The 14236-nt window shown below is 53.3% G+C and overlaps 3 protein-coding genes across 4 annotated transcripts; 1 reads left to right on the forward strand and 2 right to left on the reverse strand.

The window, feature by feature from the left end:
* The first annotated feature begins 593 nt into the window (after nt 1-593).
* Nucleotides 594-1636, forward strand: Sdhaf1 (succinate dehydrogenase complex assembly factor 1). Its single transcript, XM_059276092.1, has one exon. It carries the CDS (start codon nt 701-703, stop codon nt 1052-1054), a length of 354 nt encoding a protein of 117 aa, XP_059132075.1. The 5' UTR covers nt 594-700; the 3' UTR covers nt 1055-1636.
* A 2401-nt stretch (nt 1637-4037) lies between these two features.
* Syne4 (spectrin repeat containing nuclear envelope family member 4) lies at nt 4038-8218 on the reverse strand. 2 transcript variants are annotated; one of them, XM_059275802.1, is made up of 8 exons: nt 7980-8218; nt 7698-7836; nt 6629-6772; nt 6242-6436; nt 5919-6167; nt 4968-5042; nt 4323-4381; nt 4038-4242 (listed from the first exon to the last, which is right to left on the reverse strand). In XM_059275802.1, the coding sequence occupies exons 1-8, from the start codon at nt 8105-8107 to the stop codon at nt 4065-4067; spliced, it is 1167 nt and encodes a 388-aa protein (XP_059131785.1). In that variant the 5' UTR covers nt 8108-8218; the 3' UTR covers nt 4038-4064. The 2 variants fall into 2 exon arrangements, with proteins under 2 accessions (XP_059131785.1, XP_059131792.1); XM_059275809.1 differs by lacking the exon at nt 5919-6167.
* A 496-nt stretch (nt 8219-8714) lies between these two features.
* Alkbh6 (alkB homolog 6) lies at nt 8715-13761 on the reverse strand. Its single transcript, XM_059275986.1, has 7 exons — nt 13706-13761; nt 12937-13015; nt 12357-12425; nt 10968-11028; nt 10490-10641; nt 10172-10288; nt 8715-9110 (listed from the first exon to the last, which is right to left on the reverse strand). Exons 2-7 carry the CDS (start codon nt 13012-13014, stop codon nt 8847-8849), a joined length of 741 nt encoding a protein of 246 aa, XP_059131969.1. The 5' UTR covers nt 13015; nt 13706-13761; the 3' UTR covers nt 8715-8846.
* Nucleotides 13762-14236: the final 475 nt, after the last annotated feature.

Here is a 14236-nt window from a genome sequence, read left to right on the forward strand (position 1 = left end):
TCATTCTCCTTACAACCCTGCTATTCCAGCTGTTCTCTTTCTATGCTCCGCCCCTGCTCCTCTCATTGTGTTTTCTCTACTCTCTATCCCCTGGTATTCTCCCCTCTCTGGCACACAGCCCTGGCCACGTCCAGGCTACTTTCTCTGCTCTGGACTCTTCAAGATGTCTCTGGCTGTCCTCTTTCATATCTACAATAAAAATCTTCCCCTTAACCATACCATGGAGCGATCATGTCGTCAGCTTATACACTTTCCAACCCCTAAAATTATAAATCTTAAAAAAAAACTGTTTGTCCTTTCCCAATGTCCTTGCGTCCTTTGGTGACCCACAGATTCGAACCCTCGCTTTCCGTCCTCCCTGGAATCAGGACGGTTTCCTCCAACTCTCAGCCAGAGTCTAATCGCTTAGTTCCTTTCCCTTCCCTGAATTCAAGTTCACACGTTCTCCAGAACCGTAGTCGGCTCAAGGACACCAATTCCCTTTAAGAGTCGACCAGAGGACCAGCGACTCCGTCCCCACCCCCAACTAAAGCCGCCGTGACGTACTGCGGCACCAACCAATCGGATGCGGCAACACCGGAACACGGGAGGCGGGACCTCTCGCGGACGTGGCCGTTGCCTTGCCCTTTCGCTTCCTAGGAGTGTGTGTTGGGGCGGTGCTTCCGGCGGGTTTGCTGCGACTGCCTGCGACCCAGCGATCATGAGCCGGCCCAGCAGGCTGCAGAGGCAAGTTCTGAGCCTGTACCGAGAGCTGCTGCGCGCCGGGCGGGGGAAACCCGGCGCCGAGGCGCGGGTGCGAGCCGAGTTCCGGCAGCACGCCAGCCTTCCGCGCTCCGACGTGCTGCGTATCGAGTATCTGTACCGCCGGGGACGGCGCCAGCTACAGCTGCTGCGTTCCGGCCACGCCACGGCCATGGGTACCTTCGTGCGCCCTCGGGGACCGGCTGAGGAACCCACCGACACAACCCCAGGGACCACGCTGGACGATAGGGATAGCCCAAAGAGTCCTTGTGAAGGCACAGGGGCACGGGAGACGAGATCCGGTGGACGGTGACAGACCCAGAGAAGGGTGCCTCCGGACAGTTTGGGGCAAGACCGGGAACTCAACTGATGGAAGGTGAGATGTCTTGAGAGACAGCCGAACTTTCTTGATGCAGGGTGAGAGATCAGACACTCCCTCGCCAGGAAGGTTCCAGGCATGCTGTGGCACTGGCAGGCTGCACCGTGCATGTTGTGATGCGCTAACACAAAGTCAAAGAGCAGAAATGCACGTCCTCCTCCCCACGGACGAATAGGAGCCGACACCTCTCTTGACTTCTGAGAACACACCCACCCCGCGCTCTTGAGGGCCTGCCCTTTGCTGTTTTTCACGCGGAGAAAAGCAGACTTTTGCCCTAGCAAGTTTAATAAAAATACCCCGTTGAACCGTGAGAAACTTGCAGCCCGGTTTGGAAAACCGTGTCCCACTCATTGTGACAAACCAGGATTGTAAGGGAGGGTTTACAGTAGCTCGTCCCAGCTGATCAGCCAAAGACTCCTGGAGAATCCCTTCTGGGTGTTTCTAAGAGGCAGTTCCTACTCCTGTTAGTCTTCCTCAGGATTCTTGTATAAAGAGAATAAATGTGAGGTGTACTTACTTCCTTGTCGATTGTCTTAAGATTTTTCTGTCCTTAGGGGTTTTTGCTTTTTGTTTCTTTTGAGATGGTCTTGCTATGATGTAGCCTAGGCTGGTCTCAGCATTGAGTTCCTTCTGCCTCAGCCTGTAAACCCTAGGATTAGAAACATGTACTTCCATGCCAAGGGTGGAGAGGCAGGTGGGAACAAAAGGGAGGAACGTGGGGTCCAAGCTGAGTCTTGTTGTGTGACAGAAAGAGGCTATGACACTACTTACATGTGGCTGTTACCTCAATTTTATTACCCCTCACCGTGGGATGTTAGCTACCTGTTCATCTCTCAGCCTCAGTTTTGATCGTCAAGATGATCTTGGTTGGTTTAGTTTTTGAGACAGACTCAACGTAGCTCAATCTGACCACGTAAGGGATGATGGCTTCCAGCCTGTCATGCCACTACGTCCAGAATGCTAGGACCACAGGCATGTTCTACCATAACATATGCTGGTTTGTTGTTTGTTTTGTTTGTGGTTCTGGGCATGAACTTAGGGCCTTGTGTTTGCTGAGCAAGTGCTCTGACCACTGAGCTTGACCTGCCCTAGGTGCCATGAGCTATATAGAGACACCTTGTCTCAAAAAAAAAAAAAAAAGAAAGAAAAGAAAAAAGAAAAAAATGGGCCCGATGGTTCAGTGGATAAAGCAGTTTGGTGCCAAGGCTGACAAGTTGAGCTTGAGCTCACATCCTAGGGACCACACGTTAGAAGACGAGGACTAACTATGGCAATTTGTCCTTTGATGTCCACCTGCTTGTGCACATAAATGATAAATAAATGCATTTAGAAAGACAGACCATAATTGCAGATTCTGGTACATCCCTTGGCTACTGGTTTGAACACTCAACACTTAGTGTGGAGTCTCCTGGAAGCCACTGCTTCCCAGACCCTGAGGTCCCTTTTGTGCATTTCCAGGAACCATTTCAGTTTCCTTTGAAGACACACTTCTGTTTAGTCTCCATGATCCCCACAGAACTGACTGTGGCCCCTGGTGAAGGTAGAGCATGTAATCTAAGCCAGAGGAGCCCTGCTTGGGACTTCCATGTAGAAGTGTAAAGGGAGAGGGATCCTATTGGCTGCTAAATTGATGGGACAGTCAGGCCACTAGGTTATGAACGAAAAGGGGGACCGGGATTGGCGCAGAGATAGACATCATGTGGGATCTAGTTGTGCCAGAAGTTCTGAATTTCTCAGTTACCCACACAACGAAACTCCCATTTCCATTAAAGTCACGGCAGACTTGGCTTTAGTCACTCACCCCTGTGTGGCCTCGGCCCTGACTTCGGTTTGCACCTGGCTGCAGTGGGCCTTGTTGGGTTGTGGGAATTCGAGGAGGTGTGTGTTCTGTGTGCAGCTTGGAGAGCACCACAGGGAGGAGGAGATGTGTTCAGTGAACATCTGGGACCCCCACAGGGAAGAGCTGTGTTCAGTGTGCGTCTGGGGTCAGCACAGGACTCTGCCTCATTCTTGTGCTTCAGTCTGTTCCCACCCCTTCCCCTGAACCTTAGGTCTGAGGAGACTAGACTGCAGCCTGGTGTTGTCTAGTCCAGGGGTTTGGACCAGAGATGTGGCTCAGTGGGGGAGCACTTGCCTGGCGTGTGCCAGGCCCTGGGTTTCAGCAACACAGAACTATTAGCTAGGCCTGATGGCACACACCTGTAATCCCAGTCCTCTGGAGGTTGAGGCAGGAGGACTGGGGGTTCAAAACTGCCCTGGACTATGCAGTAAGACCCTACCAGGGAAAAATATCTCCCAGAAAAGAGGGTGTCTCACAGTCCTGAGCTAGTGATAACAGCCTGCACCCTTCTGTAGAATATGGGACCATCTCCAGAATGGATGTGAGACAGCTCGGGTGTTGGCAGCTCACCCACAGCACCTGCCCCGGCCTCACACCTGCCTCTGACTTCCTGTGGCAGGTGCCATCTGCGATTTCTTTCTCCCCAACCCCCAGAGACTGGTGTTCACGGGAAGGACAGACAGACAGACAGGAAGTATTAGAGAGTCCGCCTCCCCAAAGAGAGACCTCATGGGGAGGTGTGGAAGCCTGGAACAAGTTGGAGTGTGCTGCACACGGTTTCCCAGGGTCCCCAGCCACTTGGCACTCTGGGTACCGAGAGCAGCCGCCCACTCTTTCTCCCTTCCCTGGACCCACCCTCACTTTCCTACCACTCTTCCCTTTGTTGGCTCTCAAAATCAACAACTTGGGCTTTTGCATTACAATCTGGGGAACCCCAGCTGAGGGAGGCTCATTCAGTTTTGTGTTCTGCCCTCAGACACACAGGTATAGAAGGGGCTGTCGAAAACATATCCAGGCTGTCTCCATTTCCAAGTTCTCAAGCACTCAATATTCTTAGACATCTTTGGAAAGCAACCATTTAATACACATGTCTGGGCTGTGGACTCAGATTGGAGGGAGACCATTGACGTAGCTGAGCACCAGGTAGGGCGTCCTGGCCAGTCGGGCATGAGAACAGCAGGGGACCCCTGACAAGGGCAGCAACAACGTGGCACCCAGCAGAAGGAAGAAGAGAAGCAGAAAGAAGAGGGTCAGGGGCCGCCTGGGTGCAGAAGCAGGGATCCTGAGAAGAGACAGAGCATTAAAAACAAGGGTGGGATGCTACCACGATCCCTCTCACCCGCACCCCAGCCCCATTCTCACCCATGATCCACCTCCAGCATCACATCTGGTGGACTGGGAGATGCTTGTCTCTTCTTGTCCTGAGGGTAGACAGCGGCCAGCAGTAGAATGAAAGGCAGCGACACTTAAGTGGGGGACGTTCTCTTTCTACTCTAGACCTCCAGGGCTAGCCTAGTTCTCCTCCCTTCCTGGCACCCCTGAACCACACATGAACTTAATAGTGTGGTGGGTGTCTGTATGCGTTCTTTGTGCATCCATTGCCCTTTTCCTGTTAACATTGGTGGGATGGTATGTGGGTGTGTGCATGCCTCCACACTCAGACCTTCAGGGTCCCGTTAAACTGATTTCTGTTTTCCCCTCTTCCATGATGGGGCATGTGACTCAGACCTGGCCAATCAGAGCAGTTCAGGGTGCAGCCTATGACCCAAGCTGGGCAGGTGAAGTCAGGCCCTGGACTTTGGCTACTGCTAGTACGTCAGGGGTCATAGGGGTAGGTTAGAAAACCAGGGAAAAGGGACTGTAGCAGCTGGGGCTGGAGAAGAGGCCAAAAGACAGGGATTGAGCCCTGATACATTTTTAGGTCCTGAATTCATGGCCTGTGTGTGGCAGTCAATATGAGTTGGGTCTTTTACTTGCCATCAACACCCCCTTGTGCTCCTGGCTCACCTGAGGCTTCCGGAGACGCCTTCGATGGTGAGCTGCTAAGTGTTTCCGGTGGCTGAGCCCCAACGTGAGCAGGTCCTGTGGGAAGAGAAAGGTTCGTGGTTCTTGGAAGACTGGTAGTGTAGTTATGGAAGGGGCTGGAAGGAGATGCCACAGAGACGAAATTATGCGGGTACACCCAGATCTCATGAGAAAGACAGAGGGCAGAGCCAAAGAAACCAAGAGCAGAGAAACTTTACTTATTCATTCACTCAGTAAATATTTAATGAGTGTCTATTACACACCAGGTACACTTCTAGGAGGCATGGTGAGGATGGAATGGGCAAAATCCTGGTCCCTGTGGAGCCTAACAGTCTACCCAGAGAGGTAAAAAATTAACAAGTAAATGTATCGTATCAAGCCGTGGTAAAGATATCAGGAAATAATGGTTGGAAATGCTAAGCTGGGTCACAAGAGCTCTCTGAAGAGGTGACACGTAAGGAGACTGGGCTGAAAGGGGAGAGGTGAGCTGGACATGCATCTTGTGCTTAGATGCGAGTGAGGCTGCTGTGTTTGGAGGAGGATCAGGATTGTGCCTGTGGCACGCAGGAGAGCAGAATACGAGGACAAAGAGGAAGGAGAGCAAATGGGTCCTAGAGACCAGGACAGACAGCACAAGAGAATCATGGGGACATTTGTGGTGGACATAGATAGGTGGGCATGCCGGGCATGCCTATAATCCCAAGATTTAGCATGAGGATTGTGAGTTCAAGGCCAGCCTGTGCTGCATAGCATGAATCTGGAGAGAGAGAGAGAGAGAGAGAGAGAGAGAGAGAGAGAGAGAGAGAGAGAGAGAGGCTTAGAGGGGAGACAGAGCCAAGTCTTCCTTGAACGGAAAGGCCATGCTAGAAAATACAGAGAGGTGCCCTATGGTGTCCGGCCAAGTAGAGGGCCTTTGAGGGGGGCTGATCTCACCTCAAGGCCCTGTCCGCTGCCCTGGGGTCCCCTGTAGCCACACAGCTCACAGGGAGCTCCTGGTACCCGAGATATCTTTTGCCCTGAGGGCCCAAGACCCCCAACATCCCCTGCTGGGTCCCATTCCAACTCTGCAGGAGTAGGGAGGGTACTGGGTGCCCAGGGCCCCCAGATTCCACCAGGTGCTGGCCCGTCTGTGTCTCCCTCAACTTCCAAGTCCCGGTCCAGGAGGTTGGCCTTCTCAAGCACCTGGAGCAGAGGACAGATGTCATAGGAGTTGGGGGATGAGGGCCTGGGCTGGGGACTACTGGGGCAGGGCCTACCAGGCTATAGCTGATCAGCTGGGTCTGCAGCTGCCAGAGCCGATGGAAGATGGTGTCTCGGTGGGTTCCAAGGGCCCTCAGGACCCGCTCCAGAGAGGCCCAGACCCTGGGCTCACTCCTCTCTGCCAACCCCTCACCAAATGCCAGCAATGCATCCACACGCTCGGCTGCCCCTCGTAGCTCTGCCTGTAGGGCCTGAAACACGTGGTTAGACACTCTCACACACATGACCATGATACCAGACCCCCCTCCCCCCGAAACCTGGAGTTATTTCCCCCTCCATGTCCTAGGCAGAAGTCAGAATATGTACTTAACCCACTTTCCACCCAGGAAGCTTGCACCCATGCCTAGGACTCTGCCTACTCCCGCTGGCCCCCCACTGCCCACCTGCAGCTGGACAATCCTGCTGTGGGCCAGTGTCCAAGATCCAAGGCCTTGTTCCAGGTCCTGTAGCTGGAAGCTCAACCCCAACAGACAAAGACGTAGGCTGTCCTGCTCAGTTTCTAGGACTTCCAGGCCAGAGACAGCATGCTGGAGATTACAGGGGTCCAAATCAGGGCCGGCGGCGAGCCAATGCAATGCCCTGTTCCCATGCAGGCTGCCGCCTTGTCCATGCTTCTTTGAAGCAATGCCCATCTCCAGGGCAACACTGAAGCTGCCCCCACTCAGCAGCCTTGTACCCCAAGGTTGGAGACAACTAATTCAAGGTCTTCAGGATCTCAAGCCTTCAAGAAACCTCCTTATATGCGTCTAAAATGAGAGGGGTAATGGAGCAGAGTACCCCCCCTCAAAAGGAATGGGGCTGTACTAAGGCCATTGATGAAATTATGATTTCCTACTTGGTAAAATACTGAAATATGCCAAGCTTGGAAATGGAGATACATACTTAAAATCCCAGCTCTCTGAGGCAAGAGAATTGAAGGTTCAAGGCCAGCCTAAGCTACATAGTGAAAGCCTGTCTCAAATGAGGTGGGGAAGCTGGCTCAGTGGATAAAGTGTTTTCTGTGAAGTGAGGGTGATGACCCGAGTCTGGATTCCCAGCACACAAAGAACCAAGCATGTGGCACTGCTCAGTAATGCCAGTGCTGGAGAGGTCGAGGTAGGCAGGTTCCTGGAGCTCACTGGCCAGACAACCTAGCCAAATGAGTGAGCTCCAGGTTCAGTGAGAGACCCTGTCTCAAAAGATATGGTGGAGAGTGACCGAGTGACATTGACCCTCTGGCTTCCCCACATGCATGTGCACACACACACACACACACACACACACACACACACACACACAAGAAATTAAAAATAACTGAAATACTTCTATACTGGTTGGCAAATATCCTTACAGTATCCCTTCCTCCACAGACACCAACACCTCCTCAGAACCACCGTATGGTTCCTAGAGCAAGAGGCAGATTCTCGGGAACAGGGAGGAAGTGGGCTGGCACAAAGGGTGTGGTCAGCTCACCTCGCAGCACTTGCCCCCATCTTGATGCTCATGGGAAGAGGCCAGGGGTAGTCTTGGGGGCCCGGTGGCAGGCTCGGTGTCCTTCACTTCACCTGTGATGTGCTCAGGAGGGCTCAAGGAGGCCTGGGCCTGCTCTGACCTGAAGATAAGGAATGTTGATGGGGCCCTGGATGAGCCACTGTGCCACCTTTTCTACTCAAACTCCGTCCCCAGCTTCCTCCATGTCCTATTCAATCGTGGTCACACGTGGTCCTTCCCACCGTCCCCTCCTTGGAATCCCACCTGCTTGTCTCCTCTCCAGGCACAGGGCCGATGGTGCATCCAGTAATGTCCGGCTCCCTAGGAGCACCCAGGGGTTGGTTGAGGGGCTCCGAGGGGAATCCATGGCCAAGAGATGGGGACAGGGCCATGGCTGTGGATTTGGGGACAGTCAGGTGAGGATGTCCAGTCGGAGTCTCTTTCTCAGCCAGTTCCCCATGCTTCCTCAGCCGGACTTAGCCAAGCCTGAGGCTACTGAGAGGCCCAGGGGCCAGCCTAGCTCCACCCCTTCCAGGAGGAACCTGGACCCAAGAAACCTGATGCCTTGCGGAGGTACAGCACACTTTTAACTCTTTCCTCCCCAGCAGGAGAACCTAAACCTCCCAATAACAGCCCCCACGCTATCCCAAGGGGCTTTGAGATAGAAAACTTCACCCATCCCCTCAAACGCGTCTTCCTGTCACCTTCAGGGACCCACGCATCTGACCACGAGGGCCCATCCCATTGTCCAAGCACGTGGTAGCTAAAGCCTGTCATCTCAGACAGGAGGATCTCAAGGCCAGCCTGGGCAACGTATGAAGACCCTGTCTCGAAACTAAAAATCGAAATTGTTGCTGGGGGGTATAGTTTAGTTTTACAGATATATATATCCTAGCATCCAAGAAGCTCTGAGTTCCGTCCCCGGTAGTGAAGAGGGGGCGGGGGAGTTAGAAGGAAACCACAGCATCTGTTCCCGCCTAGTAAAAAATCCAAAACAAGTAAAGGTATTTTTGGTTTATTTGGAATGGCATCTTCTCCATGGTTTCCATAGTTACTGGGAAAATAAATAACCCTGGACAGCCACCTCTACCCTAGGGTCCCAAGGTCACAGAACGGGCAGGACTCAGGTGGTCACTTGCTCAGCAGGAGGCTGGCGCGCAGCACTCGAGGCACACGGCGAATGGTCAGGGAGACTCGGGTGCCGCGCACCAGGTGGGCTCCGGGCAGCGCCAAGTGGCACGCGGCTGCATTGGGCGGCAGCGAGGTGGCATCCAACTCATCCACACGGGTGGCTGCGATACCGTGGAGCAGGTGTGTGTAAGCTGTGCCCCGGAGCACCAGCAGGCTGCGAGGTTCCACCAGCAGCGAGGTGATGGGTTGTGGAGGCGGCCGGGGCTGCGGGAGCCAGTTGATGGTCAGTGGATATCCGGAGTTTGAAAAGTCAGCGGGCGTCAACAGTTGGTCAGGGGACAAGGGTCAGCAAGTCCCCAGGGGGGTGGAAGCTTTGGTGACTGAGGAGTGGTAACCTACAGGTTCTGGGAACAAAGCTATTGGGAAGGGAAGTCCTGTGTGTACGTGTGTCCAGTCCTTTGGGAGGAGGCAGAACCTACGCTGCAGATGAAGACATCGGGGGTCACTCCACTGTGGGAGCTTCAGCTGGCATCTGAGAGACTCTGACAGAAATGGGCAGTCCCAGGGATCCATGCAGAGCTAAGCTGGGAGTGTCCTGCTGGAGCCAGGCTCTGGTAGAGGTTAAGGACTGGGAGGGGGTGAAAAGAGGGAAGTGCAGGGAGGGGCTGAGAAACAGCAGACCTGGGTGTTCAGGCGGATACCCTACGAACACTGGCGTACCAGGAATGCATGCCTTTGGGGGTACAAGTCAGAGATAAGGGTGTTAGGTGTCCCCAACACAGTCATGCAGTGGTGAATTAAGGAGAGTCTGGGGGTCACAGAGCATGTGACTAGAATAGCAAGACACCAGTGTTAAGGTGCCCTGCACATACTATACAGTATGTTGGAGCCAAACATGGGGGCACATACCTGTAACCCTAGCACTTAAGAGGGTGGGGCTGGAGGATGGCAAATGTGAGGCTATCCTGGGCTACATAAACTTTGTCTCAAAAATAAATAGTAATAATAAAAAAGTGTGTTGGAATACTGTGTTGAGCTGAAATGGTCTGTGAGAGTGTCATAGTCATCCATACCTTCAGGCATCCAATACCTCAGAGAAGTACTGGGTATCTGGCTGTCACGGCAGCTAGAGCACCACACAAGCAGACTGACTGGGAATGAGCTGGCTATCTGGGAGAAAGCAGGGATACCCAACCAGGGGCAGGGGAACATGTCTGAGTGTCAGGAATACTCTGGAGACTGGAGGAATCAGACTGTCCTGGAGTATATGGGATGTCCCATGTTGGGATGCCCCCAAATGCTCGAGACATTGTCTTAGGACCCACCTGTTCTATAGGGACATCATCCTCTGGCTGTCGAGGTTCATAGAAATCAAGGACAGCATGGGAGCCCAGGCTGATGGTGCTAACAGTCGGGTAGTAGAGTGGTCCATCTTCATGAGGCTGGGGAGGAAAGGACTACCAGGCATGGCCAGGGCAGGAGCCTAGCTCACTCCATTAAGTCAAAGTGGGGTTCCCAAGCTGGGATAGGGAGGTAAGTGCCTAGGTGGGGTGTGTAGCTGCTCAGTGAGGGTAGGCAAACATCATGGTTACCCTTCCTAATGATTCGGAAAGCTGGGAATTAGGATGAGGGTATGTGGTTACCATGATGCCCTCGCCAGGCAGATACTGGTTCACAAGGACATGGTTAGCTGGGAGACCCCCAAAAAGGCTGAGGTCAGACACTTTGTCCACGTAGCGCTGAAGCCATGGAGGAAGTCGCTCAGGGACCATCCCCCGGGGATGGGGGAGCCCACCTGCAGAGGGCAAAGGAGGCATGAAGGGACCCAATCAAGGAGCCTTGGCATCTGGTACCCTCATTAGGGATATTCCAGTGGTTGGAAGCATTACTCACTGAGTTTTGGAGACTGCCACCAGATCTTTCCGACATTTTCTTCACAGCACTTGGCTCTTAGAGATACTCCCAACCACTCAGTCAAACCCTAATCCCTCAAGACCACCACCAAACCCTGAATCCTCCTGGCTCTGGGACCCCTGGAACTCCTGGAGATGGTCCCACATATTTGGAAACCATTGGACCTCAGCCCTTCCAGGGCCGCATTCCCTAGCTAGGAACACTCACCCCAGTTCTGGAGCTTCCTCCCAGACAGCTGGGTCCACTTGGGCTTTGGGGCGTTGAAAACCTAGGAGGTGGGGAACACAAGGGCCTTCACATGGGGTGGAAACAGGCTGTCTGGAGCTTGTTTGGAGGTTCCAGTTGGGGAGAGCATCCATTCATATAACCCTGACTGAAGAATGGTCCTCCTCCATCAAGGAAGGTGGCACTAGCAAGAGGTCAGCTCCGAGACGGATACTCATAAAGACGTGGGAAAGCACAGAGACGCTTGCCTAGCCAGCCAATCAGCTGAATCAGCCTTGGCAACCAAGGGGTAACAGATGTTTTATCCAGAATGCACCCACAGCTGGAAATGGGATTCTTCTCTGGGTATGGCATGTTCCTAGAATTTTTTTTTTTTTTGATAGGGTCTCATGTATCCCAGACTGGCTTTGAAATCCCTACATAACTGAGCGTGACCTTGAATTCCTGACTTTCCTACACACCTACCTTCTCAGTGTTGGCATTACAGGCATGTGCCACCATACTCAACTTGGGTGATCATGACATAGAGAGAAGCTCTGAAACTTTATTGTTCCCAAGGCCTGGGCTATTCCTGTCAGGAATGTGATCTCAATAACACCCTTGTTTTAGAGGTTAGACTGGGCTATCTCAGTATAGAGAATATGGGCTTCATAATTGTGTCCTTGAGCTGGTAGAGGTGTGCCTCAATGGTAGAGCGTGTGTCTAGCATGCAAAACCCCAGATCCCACACCGACACCCAGCAGGAACACACACACACACACACACACACACACACACACACACACACACACACCCTCCTTCCTAAGAATACATTTGGTTTTTCCTAAGCCTCTAAGGAAAGTTCTTTGTTTATTTTGTTTGCTTTGCTTTGTTTTGTTCCAAACAAGAGCTCGCTAGACAGGGCTGGAGAGATGGCTCAGTGGTTAAGAGCACTGGCTGCTTTTGCAGAGGACCCAGGTCCTCCTCCCAGCACCCACATGGCAGCTCACAACCATCTGTAACTCCAGTTCAGGGGATCTGACAGGTCTTCTAGCCTCCTCAGGTACTCCACAGAGGCAGTGCACATACATACATGCAAACACTCATACACATGAAAATTTTTTAAAACTCTAAAACATAAGTCCTGAAATTTGGGATCCTCCTGCCTCAGCCTCCCAGTGCTGGGATTACAAGTATGTGTCACTACACCTGGCTGAGAAAGCTCTTTCAGACAGATCTAGCAATGGCTGGACGAGGAACAGAAGCATGAGGGTGCTAAGGCACTCTCCTCGCCAGGGTTTTCACTGAGGTTTCAGGGCTCTCATACAGGGCTGATGTTGAAGAGGAATATGGCAAGAGGGGAAAGATGGACGAGAAGGGCGCTGGGGTCACCTGTCGAAGCAAATACTCCTCCTCTTCCTTGGAGATGAAGTCAGGGACGTAGTAGATTAGAGGAGGTGCCTATAACGGAAAGACTGCCCTTAGGACAGCGGTTCTCAATCTGTGGGGTCTCGACCCCTTGGGGTCAAATGACCCTTTCCCAGTGATCACCGAAGACCACAGGAAAACACAGATATTTACATTATGATTCATGACAGTAGCAAAACTACAGTTATGAAGTAGCAGTGACATGATTTTCTGGTTGGGGGTCACCACAGCATGAAGAACTGTAGTAAAGGATCGCAGCGTTAGGAAGGTTGAGAACCACTGCCTTAGGATGTGGCGACTTGCCCAACACGACCCTATCATGACTGAGCAACCTTCCCTTTGGGAGAGGGACTTGGGGTGGCCTCAGAGAGTCCAGGACCTCAATTCAAGGAGCCTGTGACCCTGGGGGTTGGAGGTGGGCATAGAGCTAGACTCTGAGGAGAGACGGCGCAGTCCCAACCAACAGACCCGGGAGTCAGTCTCACTCCACCCCACCTCACACCCTTCTGTCCCCACATTCCTCTAGAGCCCCAGTCCTGACAACCTGCTCCACCCTGAATGGCTCCAGTGCGGGGACCCTGGCGTCCTGCTCCTCCATGGTTACCAACTCCTTGTGTGCCATCCTGTGGGGAGGGGTGGACACCCTTAAGTCCCTAAGCCTCCTATCTGTGACCGGCCTTCCTTCCACTTCCTCAGAGGCTAGACCCTACCCTCAGACCTCCTACATACTTTAGTCTTCAAAACTAGAGTCCTCAGCTTCTCAAAAGCCACCCAATGAGCACTCCCCCCGCATCCCAGTCCTGCTATCAGTAGGCAGCACATTCCTCCAAGACTCTGTCCACCGACGCCCACCCAACCATACATGAATCTTCCCGAGCCTCACAGGGAACATTCTCTGCGCCCACACATGAAGCCGTTCTGGAAAGCCCCACCTGGGCCCCGGAACTCTGCGACTGTGACCATAGGTACCCTCCTCTCGCCTCAGCCCCTTGGGATCTCTTTCTGAACATCCCTGCTCCCCTACTCTGAGCTTTCTCAGACTTCAGTTCCCAGCCTCCTCTGTCTCTCCACTCGGGACCCTCTCTGACTCCCTTGCCGAGCCCCGCCTTCACTTCGGCACCCCGGACCTGAGCCAGACTGCCAAGGCTTCTTCCCCCGCAGAACCTCTCAGACCCCAGCCTCTGAGTATTAGGATTCCACACTCTAAGCTCCTTAGGTCCCCACTTTCAGCCCTTTGGACACTCACCTCTACAGACCCTGACACCCCCCACCCCCCTACCCCCCAAAAAAAACCCAAAACAAAAAAACCTGACCGTCCAGCGTCTCCTCCAATTCCCAGATTCAACACCCTCACCCTCGCCCGCCCCCCAGCCACTTCCGCCCCGTAATACTGACGCGGGAGGTTTTAGACCACTGAGCACACTCAGAGCACCTACGGGCCCGCCCTCCAGCCAATCGACGCTCTCACTCGGTGTCGGCCACCCTCGCTCAGGGATAGGCTGCGTCTTGCACTCGGGGACGGGACTTGGTCTGGTTCCTACCAATTAGGACTCCAGAACCGAACAGAGGCACAAAGCCGACCCTGATGAGAACCACAGTGAGGGAGACCCCAGGGAAGGAACCAGAAGCGCCTGTCCTCTGCAGGTCAAGCTGTGGCTTCTATGCCATTGACGCAGGGAAACGACGTTCAAGAAAGGCCTTCTTCCCGCATCCTTCCCCAGCAAGGGCACAGGGTCAGTGCAGTGAACCCCCAGTGACCTGACACCAGAAGGCCATAGAAACGTCTTTATTGAAGAGGACAGGAGTCATGCTGAGTTTGGGGGCATGCAGTGAAGGGGCAGTCG

This window comes from Peromyscus eremicus, chromosome 1 (genome assembly GCF_949786415.1).
Source record: "Peromyscus eremicus chromosome 1, PerEre_H2_v1, whole genome shotgun sequence".
NCBI classification, from domain to species: Eukaryota; Metazoa; Chordata; class Mammalia; order Rodentia; family Cricetidae; genus Peromyscus; species Peromyscus eremicus.

Bases quoted from the DNA above. Each gene is read 5' to 3' on its own strand.
- Syne4 (XM_059275802.1), bottom strand. From the start codon at position 8,107: ATGGCCCTGTCCCCATCTCTTGGCCATGGATTCCCCTCGGAGCCCCTC. The intron at 5,043-5,918 runs GTGAGATCAGCC...CTCTTCCCACAG, and splicing joins GCAGCGGACAGGGCCTTGAG to GACCTGCTCACGTTGGGGCT. The intron at 4,382-4,967 runs GTGAGCCAGGAG...GTCTACCCTCAG, and splicing joins GGCGTCTCCGGAAGCCTCAG to GACAAGAAGAGACAAGCATC.
- Sdhaf1 (XM_059276092.1), top strand. From the start codon at position 701: ATGAGCCGGCCCAGCAGGCTGCAGAGGCAAGTTCTGAGCCTGTACCGA.
- Alkbh6 (XM_059275986.1), bottom strand. From the start codon at position 13,014: ATGGCACACAAGGAGTTGGTAACCATGGAGGAGCAGGACGCCAGGGTC. The intron at 10,642-10,967 runs GTGAGTGTTCCT...TGCCCTCTGCAG, and splicing joins GAGGAAGCTCCAGAACTGGG to GTGGGCTCCCCCATCCCCGG. The intron at 9,111-10,171 runs GTGGGTCCTAAG...TGGCTCCCGCAG, and splicing joins ATGATGTCCCTATAGAACAG to CCCCGGCCGCCTCCACAACC.